The 12,104-nt window shown below is 38.0% G+C and overlaps 1 protein-coding gene across 2 annotated transcripts in view; it reads left to right on the top strand.

Moving 5' to 3' along the window:
- Positions 1-9,950, top strand: part of LOC109037549 (uncharacterized) — a 54,461-nt gene extending 44,511 nt beyond the window's left edge. The window contains exons 14-19 of one of the 2 annotated variants that reach the window (XM_072296217.1): positions 482-518; positions 2,566-2,659; positions 4,910-5,015; positions 7,149-7,280; positions 8,571-8,924; positions 9,765-9,950. In XM_072296217.1, the coding sequence (XP_072152318.1) occupies positions 482-518; positions 2,566-2,659; positions 4,910-5,015; positions 7,149-7,280; positions 8,571-8,924; positions 9,765-9,783 (742 nt within the window). In that variant the 3' untranslated portion in view covers positions 9,784-9,950. Of the gene's footprint in view, positions 1-481; positions 523-2,565; positions 2,660-4,909; positions 5,016-7,148; positions 7,281-8,570; positions 8,925-9,764 lie in introns of both variants that reach the window. The other variant, XM_072296218.1, reaches the window with a different exon arrangement.
- The last annotated feature ends 2,154 nt before the right edge of the window (positions 9,951-12,104 follow it).

Raw genomic sequence — 12,104 nt, 5'->3', positions numbered from 1 at the left:
CCCAATCATAGTTGTACAGCAACGATTGTCTTAAATATCAGCGAAAAGGGCATTTCTTTGATTTTCAAACTGAGTCATTCCATATCAAAACAACTAGGTCTCAAGTCTGGAACGCATGTGTACTGCAGTGTATACGGTAGTAACTTACTCTTAGGTTTTAAGTCTAATGAAACTCACAATGTGAACAATCTTATTTTAAATTGTACAAAATAAAAAAAACTGGAAGATAAAAAAAACCCAAACTCACAAAATTAAATTTTTTTTTTTTTAATTTTAATTTTTGAGTTTGAGTTTATTAATTTTCCAGTTTTCTGGATTTCGTATATTAGCTCTCAGTTTGTTATTTCGGTTCCCCATCTGTTTTATACTTTTTTTGTTATCTCTGGTTATGTATATTAAATTAATTAGATTTTTGTTCTTTGTACCAAACTAATATTCGTGACTCGCTAAAAGTTAGTCTCTTTCTTTGTTGTTTCTGTAGGTCAGTTTCGTTTGGTAATTCGAGAGGAAGATCCAAAGTCAGTAAGAATCAATACTCAGTCCTTTTTTAATTTTTCATTAATTCTTGTTCACAACCAGCTGCATTTCTTTGGCTTGCAGCTCTTTTTTAGTTATGCTGCTGTTCAGTATTATTGCTGAATTGTCATGAATGACTTTTGTATTCCATTATTCGATGAGTGTTTCCTGTGTCAAAAATTTAAATTTATAATAGTTGCCAGGAACCTTACAAACCCATTAAAGTTAGAGTCTCTGTCATTCATGTTAATGATAAAAATGTGTCTGTTCCTTCAGTTATCGAATTTTGTTTAGATGGTTTTGGGGTTGATGAACAAAAAGTAATGATTTTTGTCTAAATACCAACTTTCTTTATCCAATGTTGTCAAAGATATCACCCTTTAAACACCCCAATGACTGAAGTCATTCTTTACAATAATGTGTACCACCAATACCATCTTAACATACCATTCAACAAGAAGTTGGGTTAGAATCTTGTGGTCAAAACCACTGGATTTTTCTGGTCGGAAAAACATCACAAAAAAATCAGGTGTTAAAATTGATTCAAATCTCATTTAATGGAGGTATGCTGTTAAGGAACTTACTCTTCAATTAAGAACTACCGTCACTCACTACATAAATTTATCACACATTCTAAAAAAAAAAGTTACAGCTCCTTTCGGCTGGAGAGTATGACTGTCACTCATGTCTAAAATCAAGATAGACACAATTTATGCAGTCATGTTATTCAGAACATGCCTGATACTATCAGAAAATTATTATTCTAAATGTAAAGTGTAACTTCGATTCTTCAAAATACCAGGGAAATTTATCTGAGTTTCGACGATTATACCTTCGTCTTTAACTGAGAGGCTCATTCATTTCCATGTTAAGTCTGTTCTGCACTTACACTAAAGAAATGTAAAATGAAACTGACCCTACAGGTTTAACTGTATGCACGTGTAAACTATTTTAATTCCTTCAGATAGGTGTTGGTGCTAAAGAGAGATGAGTGGCAAGAAGTTTTAAAAGAATACTTTTTTTTACACTATTGAAATTGCAAGAATTGAGTATTTTTTTGATGCTTCTTCCCTCCTCCCCCCTACTCCCCCAGAAAAGAAAAAGAAATAAACCAAGCTTATCTATGAGACTAATGTTTCAGGTCTGTGAGCTGATTTCCTTTTCTTCTCAAAAAGGCTCGGGGAAAAAAAAAAAAAATTAATGGAGATCATGAGTTTTAGACTCACTGCTTTGCATCTGCATTTTCTCATTTTTTTTTTACTCTTTCCTGAATTTTCTTCATTTTTTTTTCTTCCTTTTTTTCTTGTCCTATCTTTTATTTTAATTCTTTTTTCATTTGTTCACTACCCCTCATATTTTTGTCAGAATTTTTTTTATTTATTTTTTGCAAAAACACGCCAAAAAATTGACCTTGTACAGCTGTGTTACAATCTTCAATAGTAATTTTTGTAATTTGCTGTATGATAGATTCAGAGACAGCATCAATTTAGCATAAGAATATTTGTAACACTTATTATCTGTCAGTGTCAGCTCTTAACAATCCATATGACTTTGAATTTGTTAATGAGATTGGCTTTTAATGAAAAATATTCCACCGACACATGGGACGTGTCACAATTGATATTAAAGAAACTATTAAACTAGGCCTGCAAGTCAGTATTTCAAAATTCTCATTTTAATCCACAAAAGGCACATTATATTTTCCTCTAAATTTATGGCTCTTATTCATCTCCCTGTGAAGTAGGTATGCTTAACCTGAATTTTCTAAATAATACTCTTCAAGGTATAAATGTACAGCTACCCTTGTATTGCATCTTTTAAAAATGGAAACACTTTTAGCCAAGGTAATTAGTTCTTTCAGTCCCATCGTGAGCTACGTATTAAACAATTGAAAAACCCTAGTATTTTAAAAGAAAGCGTTCCTGATGTAAAGTAAGCTCATACCCCTTAAATCTTTCTCCCTGATTCCAATGTAGCATGATAATTTTGACCAACCCCCTCACCAATTTTCAAGTTTTTCTTGCACTTGTAACAATAGTGTTTTTTCAGGGTCAATCATCGTTGCGGGCTGATTCGAGTAGTTCAAAATTAACACCGCAAGAACGCCTCAAAAAGAAAATGCAAGCACTATTGAATCGTCAATGTCAGTATTCTGATTTTATCTCAACTTGATGGCTTATCCATTCTCTATTTGTATGGGAACTGACCCTGTCATGAGGAAGACTTTTTCTCAGCGACTCTGGAGCATTATCTTACGAACATCCTCATCGTTCGTTTTCTTTGTGTCATGAAATTCAGAGAAGAAATTCCTTCTGGTGCTTTCCATAAATTCTCAATTAAACGCGGGTAGAGAAAAATGGTCATGAAAATTAATACATGAAGAGTGATGTGTGCCAGAACCATTCATACAAAGCCTCTGTTCTTTGTGAGAGTTGTTTCTACACATTAATGTTGACTTCAGCATCACAACAGGTCACTTCCGTATCCTAAAATTTTAACTTCCATAGGACTTGACGTTTTTATGCTCAAGAAAAAAACCGAAGAAACCAAGTCATAATTGTAGATCTCCAAATGCTCAAAGTTTTATAAACTAGTGATTGTATGCAAACGATGAGGTTAATCCAAGTAAGTTATAGGCATAGGCCTGAAGCAGATAGAATGATTTTCTTGATCTGCAGAGCCGAATTTCGAAGGAACTCATTAAAAATCGGCCATCTCCAACCTCGGCTTTATCTCCGAAATATTTTCATGGTTGATAGAGGATCACTTTCGGATTCTGAAAACTCTGATGATTTTTAAAATTGCATAATTAGGGTGGGAGAGGGTCATAATTAAATTTTAAACTGGAATATTATGGGAACAGTTTGTTTTAGAGAAATGATAGTGGTGTCAAAATTCAAAGAAAATTGTCAGCCTTTCGGTGATATTTACAAACTTGGTCTATTTTGAAATTTTCATCTATCATTTCAAAATGCACAAATTTTCTCTTTTGAACATTTTAAGCTGTGGTGTTAAGCGGCTCCCATGAAACATAATAAAAATATTTGCTCATAAAAGCAGACGATCTAAGCTTTAAGACAAGCAAAAGTTCATCCTGGGAAAAAAATTTGGAGCAGAGTAATGATTTTTCAAAGTTGACACAATGCGTGGGTACCTGGTATGTTCTGAGTCCCAAGATCACTCATGCTCCCCCACTACGAGTCCCAAGATTTTGTAATTTTATTCTCTTTAGTTCATTCCTCAAGAAAATGATTCAAAGACAACCAAGAAATCAAGGCTTATCAATGTTACAGGATGAGGCTCAGATGATGCTCGCCGCATCAATTTTTAAAATCTATAAGTCTGCTGCAAACTGTTTCTCTGGGATGGACTTGGATTTTTCTGAAGCTCAGACTGTACTTTTTCTGAGCAATTTCTCTTTTTCTCCAAATAAGAGCTGTTAGGTGTTAATCTGATGTATTGAAAATTTTTGGCCACGATACAATTTGGCAATGGTAGAAGAAAATTTTAAAATTGAAAATTCATGATGACCTCTAAATTATAAGACTTTTATTTCTCCCTAGCGAATCATTGAGATGTACATAAATGTTTTATGATTGAAACTTTGAGCTCCCTGTATCCATTGTATAGTATTCTTTTGTCCTGATCTTGTCGTTTTTCTCAAACGATTTAGTCCAGAAATGACCTTAGGAGGTATTAAATGCCAGGTCTTTGTGCATCGCGTCAACTTTAAGAAATCATAACTCCGCTCTTAATTATTTTCCCAGGATGATTTTGTGTTAGTTGTAAAGTTTAGATGGTTTACTTTCACAAGAAAATAGTTTTGTTATGATTTGTGGGATCCTTTTAATGCCGTAGCTCAAAATTTAAAAAAATTATAATTTGAACTACGGCAACATGGCAGCAATAGATGAAAATTTCAAAAAGACCAATTTTGTAAGTATCACCCAGAAGCTGATAACTTTTCTTAACTTCGAGACCAAGATCATTTCTTTACGACAAATTGTCCACAAAATGCTGGTTCAAAGTTTTAACTTTAACCCCCTCCCACCCTAATTATCCGATTTGTAAAATCATTGGTGTTTTTGAATTGGAAAGTAATCCTCTATAAACTCTGAAAATATTTCGAAGATGAGACTGGGGTTGAAAATGGCCCATTTGGAATAAGGTCCTTTAATGCATAAAGTCTTGTCTTTTTAATGGTCCTTTGAACTGAATATTCAGATTCCTTCATTAGCCTCTTCAGACTTTTTCATGTGAAAAGCAATTGCAGAATATCACGTTGTGCACTTTATTTGAATATCCCTCTTTAAAGTTTGTCAAAACCCAAATTCTATCTCGAAAATGGTATTTGTTTCATCATCCAATCTTGACTAAAGTTTTAAAAATTTAGTGAAAGCGGACAAACGGGCAGAAAAGGAGCGTGTGCAGAAACAGGCTAAAGAGCAGCTTGAGAGAGCTGTTGAAATCAGAGAGATCTCAATTAAGCGGCGCAGGAGGTTGGTCAACTTTTTCATAATTTCATTTATAGGGGCTACTTGAGTAAGCCAGTGACTCAACAAGATTGCCAAATCAATTTTCTGTCATATTTAGTTTTTGGCACACAAAATTTTTGGGAGAGTGATTTTGTATTGAAGTGCCTGTAAAATAAACGTTTAGCTTTAAGTTACACGCATTATTTATCCAATTTTGTTAATGTTGAAATTTCTATCCCTGGTGGTTTTATTTTAGAGTACGGGTATCAAATAATTTTTTAGCTTTGTTTATTTTTGATCAAAAGAATAGAATTTGGCAGAAGAAGCACCGTTGGTCCAATATTTATCATGAGAAGGTTGTTGACAGACTGATACCAAAATTAATCGAATTAAATTACAGGAAAGAAGCAAGTCTGGTTTTTCTTCAAATCTCTGATGAGTTTAGTGTAACTCTCTATTAGAAATCAAATAGACCTGGCTAACTCGACTTACACATTCATTTATACCACTCTCAAGTTTCAAGCAGACTCTTCATTTTAGAGAAGTTTAGTTTTCTTTCGCTGTCTATTTTTTCTCTCCTTTAAGTAACTAATTAAACTGATCACATCTACCAGGGTTGCCGCAGTCAGGGATAATCGGGAAATATCAGGGAATTTTTAAACATCAGGGAAAATGAAGTTTTTATCAGGAAGAATTGTTAAGTCACATTTATTTGCTTTCTAGAATGGGTCTGACGTTTTGAACAACAAATTTTGTACAACAACTATTTCAAATGATGTGTCGTTTACCATCTAGCATATCTTCAATTGTTAGGGGATTTTACCAAAATGTGTCTGGGAAATTCATTTTCTGCATTCTCGGGCAGCCCTGATTTACAGGATGGGCCCCCCCCCCCCCCCCCCCCGACCTACTGCACCAGTCCTTTTTATAGGTTGTGTTGGGTCGGACTAAGTTGAGGACCACCAGGACTAAGTGGGAATCTACCCCAAGGATTCCGAATTTCACGGCCCCGGAACCACCCCGGCTCCCTAAAGAGGTACAAGGGAGGTCTCATACTTCGAAAGTCAGGGTTTGCGTCTAAATTTAAAAAATATCTCATTAGAATGAGAAAACATGGAAAATTTTAACCCAAATTGACACCAAGAAATCCAAAATCGGCCGATCTGTGTTCGAAATACTGACCTCCGAAGGTGAGGACAGAGCCCCCCCCCCCCCCCCCCCCTCAAAAAATGCAAGTTCGCTAAATTGACACAGAGGCTCTGAAAAAAGATGTTTTCATGAGTAATCAACTCGGAGGAATCAGAATTTTGGGGGTTTCCTCGTCCCCATAGGCTTCTCTGGTGCAGCACAGGGAGGAACCTGAACTTTTAAAAACCAGTGTGGGGTCCCCACTGTACCCCACCTGAGAAGCTTCTGGGGACAAGGGGTTCCCCAGATTCTGATTCCTTGAGGTCAATTATTACCCATGAAAACATATTTTTCAGAGCCTCCACGTTAATTCAGTGATCTCCCAGTTTTTGAAGAGGGGACTCTGTCTCCCACCTACTGGGGTCAGTATTTTGGACACGGATTGGTCGATTTTGGATTTCTTAGTGTCAATTTAGGTTAACATTTTTCGTGCTTTCTTAGGCCGATGATACATTTTTAAAAATTTGTCGTAAACCCTGATGTTTGAAGTATGGAACCTCCCTTGTACCTCCTAAGGGAACCGGGGTGGCTCAAAAACAGTGGAATTCGGAATCCTTGGGCTCGATCCCCTCCTTGTCCTAGTGGTCCTCACCTTGGTCCGACTTAAAATAACCGAATAAAAGGCCTGGTGCAGTAGGTCTGGGTGACTCTGTGTAAAGAGAGGAAGATTTTTTAAGGGAAAGGTGCCCCATATAAAATCTCAAAATCAACTCCAACCTGAAATATATCAATGTGTGCAGGTGTGAAATAATAATCATACGTAATACAGACATCACTCAACTATTTCTACCTCCTTGGTATTGATCTTTAATATTTTATTTCTTCAAATCAATGTCTTGACATCTCATCGTGTGCATACATTTTCTTCAAAATGTGAAGGATAAATGTATTATTTATTGCTGGGAATTGTTCCTTCTTTAATCGCCCCCTGTCGTCTCAATATGTTCTAATTTCAACCTCATTATCCAGGGAACGAGCTCGTCGACACCATGAGTATTATGATAGTGATGCAAAACACAGTGATTCCTCCAGTTCTTCCTCCGGATCAAGATCTAGGTCGAGATCAAAATCCAAATCGCCTGAGAAATCTAAACACTCAAGGTAAGTCAAACTCTTCCTACTAGTGCTGTAACTGTGTGCTTTTAAAGGAAATTATTTTCTTGATTATTGCAAGAACCAGCATTATTTGAAACCTTGCTTTCTTTGATACTTCAAGAATATTTTGAAGAAGAGAACCTTAAATCAGCAGTGGATTTATTGAAGGAAACTGGGTTACATCGTATTTCACTCATTGTCAGTTCCTTATCAATGTGTTTGTAGCTGGTGCCTGATCTCTACAGCCTGTGCTACTACATCGGACAGAGTAAAAATTAAAGCATTTCATTCGGAGAACTGCAACATGGTGAGCAGCCGTCGGGTCCAGATTGGGCTCACTGTGGTATTGTTCTTATTATGTCCTTGCACTGGGTCTCGAACGGCCCGGCCTTCTCAACGACCTTCAGTCTATTGGTAGCCAAAACTTTTCCAGCCAATTTTTTATCATTGGTAAAGTATCTCTCTTTTTGATGGATTCGAATATTAGCTGAAACTTCTGATGAAAAATATGAGTAATTTTCGGTTCCTTATTGCATCACAAAATTCGCAAATTTCTGCCGTGCTTTTAAAGTAAGTACTTTCCATCACATTTTTCCTATATTTTGATCAGTAATTCACCAATATATTTACTGAAAATTATATACTTACATTTTTCATGAGGATTGCAGCGTTAATTCAAATCTGTTGAAATAAAGGGGAAATTGACAGATTACAAATTAGAAATAATTTTTTGGAAAAATTTTGGCTACCAGTAAACTGAGGGCCATTTTGATAAGGTTCGAACTGACAAGCAAAGACCCGGTGTGGACACAAAGGAAAAAATGCCGGTGAACCCGGTCCTTGGACAGCAGCTCCTCGCCAGGATCAGATGTTCGGGGTGACCAGCGACCAGGAAATGTCAGGGAACGCAAGACGGCCGGGAAAAAGTAGGAAAAAGTCAGGGAATTTTTTGTGGAGCCGGGTTTCGCGTAAAAATCGGATCCGCGACGGGCCAGCTGGTCGCGTTATTGTGCCGACGTGCCAACCGGGTGGAGCCCTTAAGCGGTGTTTCCGATGAATATAGGTCAGGGAATTTCATTAGCAGTCAGAGAAAAGTCAGGGAATGATAAAATGAAATTTTGTTTGTCACCCTGGATGTTACAATCCTCTATCCGCATGAAAATGCCCCTTTTTTTACTCTGCTACTTTAATCATGTACTCCAACCATGAGACATGAGATTGAGTATCCCACTGACCCCTGGTGATAGATAATTTGTGAACTATACTTACCGCATTTCTGTTGTATCTTCTTTACAGGAGTCACATCTCAGAAGAAGAAGAAGAAGAAGAAGATGTGAAACGAGACCATTACGAACGGGTTAGTGCTCGTGACACTGAGCCTTATAGACCCAATGATAGGTACCCTCGAGATCGATACCAACCAGATGACAAGTACCGAGAGCGATATGTAGAAAGAGACTACAGGCACATAGAAAGAGACAGTCGAAATGTAGGTAGATTCGACAGGAGTCGGAATTATGGAGATGGTCACAGCTATGATCAAGGAAGTCGATACAACGCAGAGAGGAGTAACTACTACAAAGAACAACCTCCGTTCAATCGGGATGATAGCCACAGTAGAAATTCAGATGATGAACCTGTATCTAGAAGGTAATGTTGCTCTGCAGTTTCTATATCTTTTTATCTCTCTATCCCCTACAAGGTAACAAGTTCTGGAGAAGTCAGCAAATTTTATTGAATTGAGAAAAGTTAGCTTAATGTCCGGAAATTCTGCTTATCCAACCTTGAATTTTCTTGTGCTGTCAAAATTTCAACGTGGTTTAGATTGCACCCAGAGTTTGTGTTGGCACAGTTCAATCATTTTCGTACTAGGTGTAGTGTTTGAAAGAAAATTTCATTCTCAATATTTTCATGAAATCAAGAAATGTTAAATGGAACGAAAGTTGTATTTTGTGTAGTCTACTTCCAGCCTTCTTACCTTGTTGATTGTTTTGCAATTACCAAGGAATTAATGTTGCGATATTGTATTTTGTGAATATAACATGAGATGTGGTTAAAAATCCGAAACTTTTCAATTGTGGCGTCCAGAAAATACCCGTGATCCATGGTCCGTGCAGTTGTGCAATGATAATGATTGCGCAAACCACAAATCCCGACAGAAGGGTCCTGCGGTCACCACCTTAGCTTTCGTGGCAATACATGTTTAAATGAAAGCTCAAAATATGCAACTTTGAACTAACTTTTCATTGTTTAAAAGAATTTCAAAAAGTCTGGGAAAACTCCTGTGAATAGAGTCCCCCTTTACTTTTTACAAATACAAGCGTTTAATTTATTTAATATTGAACAATCTCATTAAAATTTAGTTATCATTAACCATTTAAAAATACAAGTTTCTGCTTTACCGTTTCAAATATTGAGTCAGAGGGGGTGAAGTTTTTCTTTGATATTTATCACGTGATTAAACGACATTTATTTGTTTGTATTTTTCAGACCTTTGGTCAACTACTGAATTTCAAGAAGAAAAATTTATGCTCACCGTACTAGGCACTGCAATCATAGACTTATATTTTCAAATAATTGATTTGATTTATTTTGAAAATCTAGTTCCTCTCCATAAATTTTTGTATGTATATTATTCTTTAATTGCTTAGTAAAGTTTTATCTATTTCAAAATGATGCTCTGTCTCATTCTTCTTCCAATTTAATAGGTTCCATATGAATGTATAAATATGTGTTTATTTCTGTAGCGTAAGAAAAAGACTTGCCGAAAGGGTGAACTTCTTTGCATACTTCTAAAAAGCTTCACAATTAGGATGACTTTATCTACAGGTACTTAAGTTGCTTTCAGTCCTCGTCAGTTGATGATAGTAACTGACAAATCAAGGGCTTAGGAACAAAACTGTCTAACTGACAATTTTGGCAAAAATTAGTTCGGGTTTTTGCCGCATTCTTCAGTGTAAAATAGGCAAGCTGATTTCTCTAGTTGCTTCCAATTCCGCGCGGGACCGCTGTAATGTATTAAAAAAATTGCGAATCTAACCACAAAAGTACAAAAATGGCGAAGTTTCCTCTTCATCCTGCAAAATCGTCAGTTTGCAGGTAGGTGGTATTGTTCCTTAACCATCAGTATATTCGCCTGTGACAACCTTACGAGCTTAACCAGGTGCACGTGAACAGTGAAAACCTACTTGTTAGGCTCAGGAGCCCAATGTTTCCTCTCAGTCCTGCAAAATCGTCAGTTTGCAGGTAGGTGGTATGGTTCCTTAACCATCAGTATATTCGCCTGTGTCCACCTTACGAGCTTAACCAGGTGCACGTGAACAGTGAACACCTACTTGTGAGGCTCATGAGCTCAATGTGGCACACAATGAGCTAAGGACACTTCTTGAATACATGGGAGGATGGATTTTTAGGTGCCGCAGTGGCAGTTCCAGCAGCAGCAACATTTGGTTCAGCAATCAGTGACGTGATTTATGGTGCCCAGATCAATGCGAAAAGATGGCCTCCAGAGGAGTTCCTAAAGTTGTCTTCCAGAATAACGGCTGCGAAGAAACCTAAGGCAACGAGTAAGCCTAGGAGCCCCGCAGTCATTTTTGAAGGTGTGGGAAGGAAAGTCGGTGAACTGAGCAAGATGATCAGAGACTCACTCGGGGACTTTGTTGAGCTTGTTATAAACGTTAGAATAAGTATTGCCGAAGATTTCATTGTTGAAAGCTGAATCTACCCTAATTCAGGCGGCCTTAGCTAGGAGTGGGCGCTGTAGTGCCGAAACTAGGGAGCAAACCTTACGCCTCGTTGTTTCCAGGGTCGATGCCGACAGGACGGAAAGGGAATCCAAGGAGGAGATGGCATCGGGAGAACTACCTGTTGTCGCGGCGAAGTTAGAGCCGCCAACCGGAACTGGAGGACGGATGGTCTGGCTCAATAGGAAGAACATCAATTCTGCTAGGGTGGCTCTGACGAAAGGTACAGTCTAGCGTGTTCGGTCAGAGCATTTATTTGGGGGGCAACTTTAATGTATTCGAAATGTCGCCAGCAAGACCATGTGCTGTAAAATCGCCGCAGTGACACTGACCTGCGGACGAACAATGCCGCTGACGGTGCAAGAAGGATAGACACTTCGCTAAAGATGCCCCAACACCGCGAGAAATGCCGACCTAGAAGCAACCCAAGCACGTGGTCACAGTTGTCCACCAGACGCAAGTGTGATAAGTAGAGTTATTTCAACTAAAACTGATGGTTGGCTCGCCAGATTCCTACCACCAAGTCCAGCAGAGAACAGCCGACCAGTACGTTTACTTAAGTGGTGTAAGCTCCAACAAACCGGACCACGACCTTAAAGTACAAGCACCGGGTGGGCAAGTGCTCAATTTTCTCTACCCAGACCTACTACTCTGATAAGCACAGAATATCTTGCTGTCACCGTACAAAATTTTACCTATGCACAGGATGTGAGATTCTAGCAGCACACTCTCTGCGAGCCTCGGACGATTGATTTATCATTCCTCAGTTTCCTGTCGACTGGAACAAAACAACAGCGATGACGGTCATGGTTGACCCAGCGACGATGCAGGCTACCCCCTCCGCGACGAGCAACAACTTTCGGAATGGAAACATTTGAAATACAACTCTAGTTTCCTCCACAAAGGAGGAATGCAAGGTAGTAAAAAGAAACTAGGATAAATACAACGACAAGGTTCCTGGCTTGATAATTTCCAAAGTCATTAATTTCAGAATATAGCGTATTACTGGTGGTGCAAACAGCGGCGGAGTGTTCCGCCGAACTGGTTTTCCCCCGTGAACCAAACGAGCTATTTGGAGAGAGATCCC

The sequence above is a fragment of the Bemisia tabaci genome, chromosome 2 (genome assembly GCF_918797505.1).
Source record: "Bemisia tabaci chromosome 2, PGI_BMITA_v3".
NCBI classification, from domain to species: Eukaryota; Metazoa; Arthropoda; class Insecta; order Hemiptera; family Aleyrodidae; genus Bemisia; species Bemisia tabaci.
The sequence above is the reverse complement of the archived record's forward strand: the minus strand, read 5'-3'. Positions and strand labels throughout refer to the sequence as shown.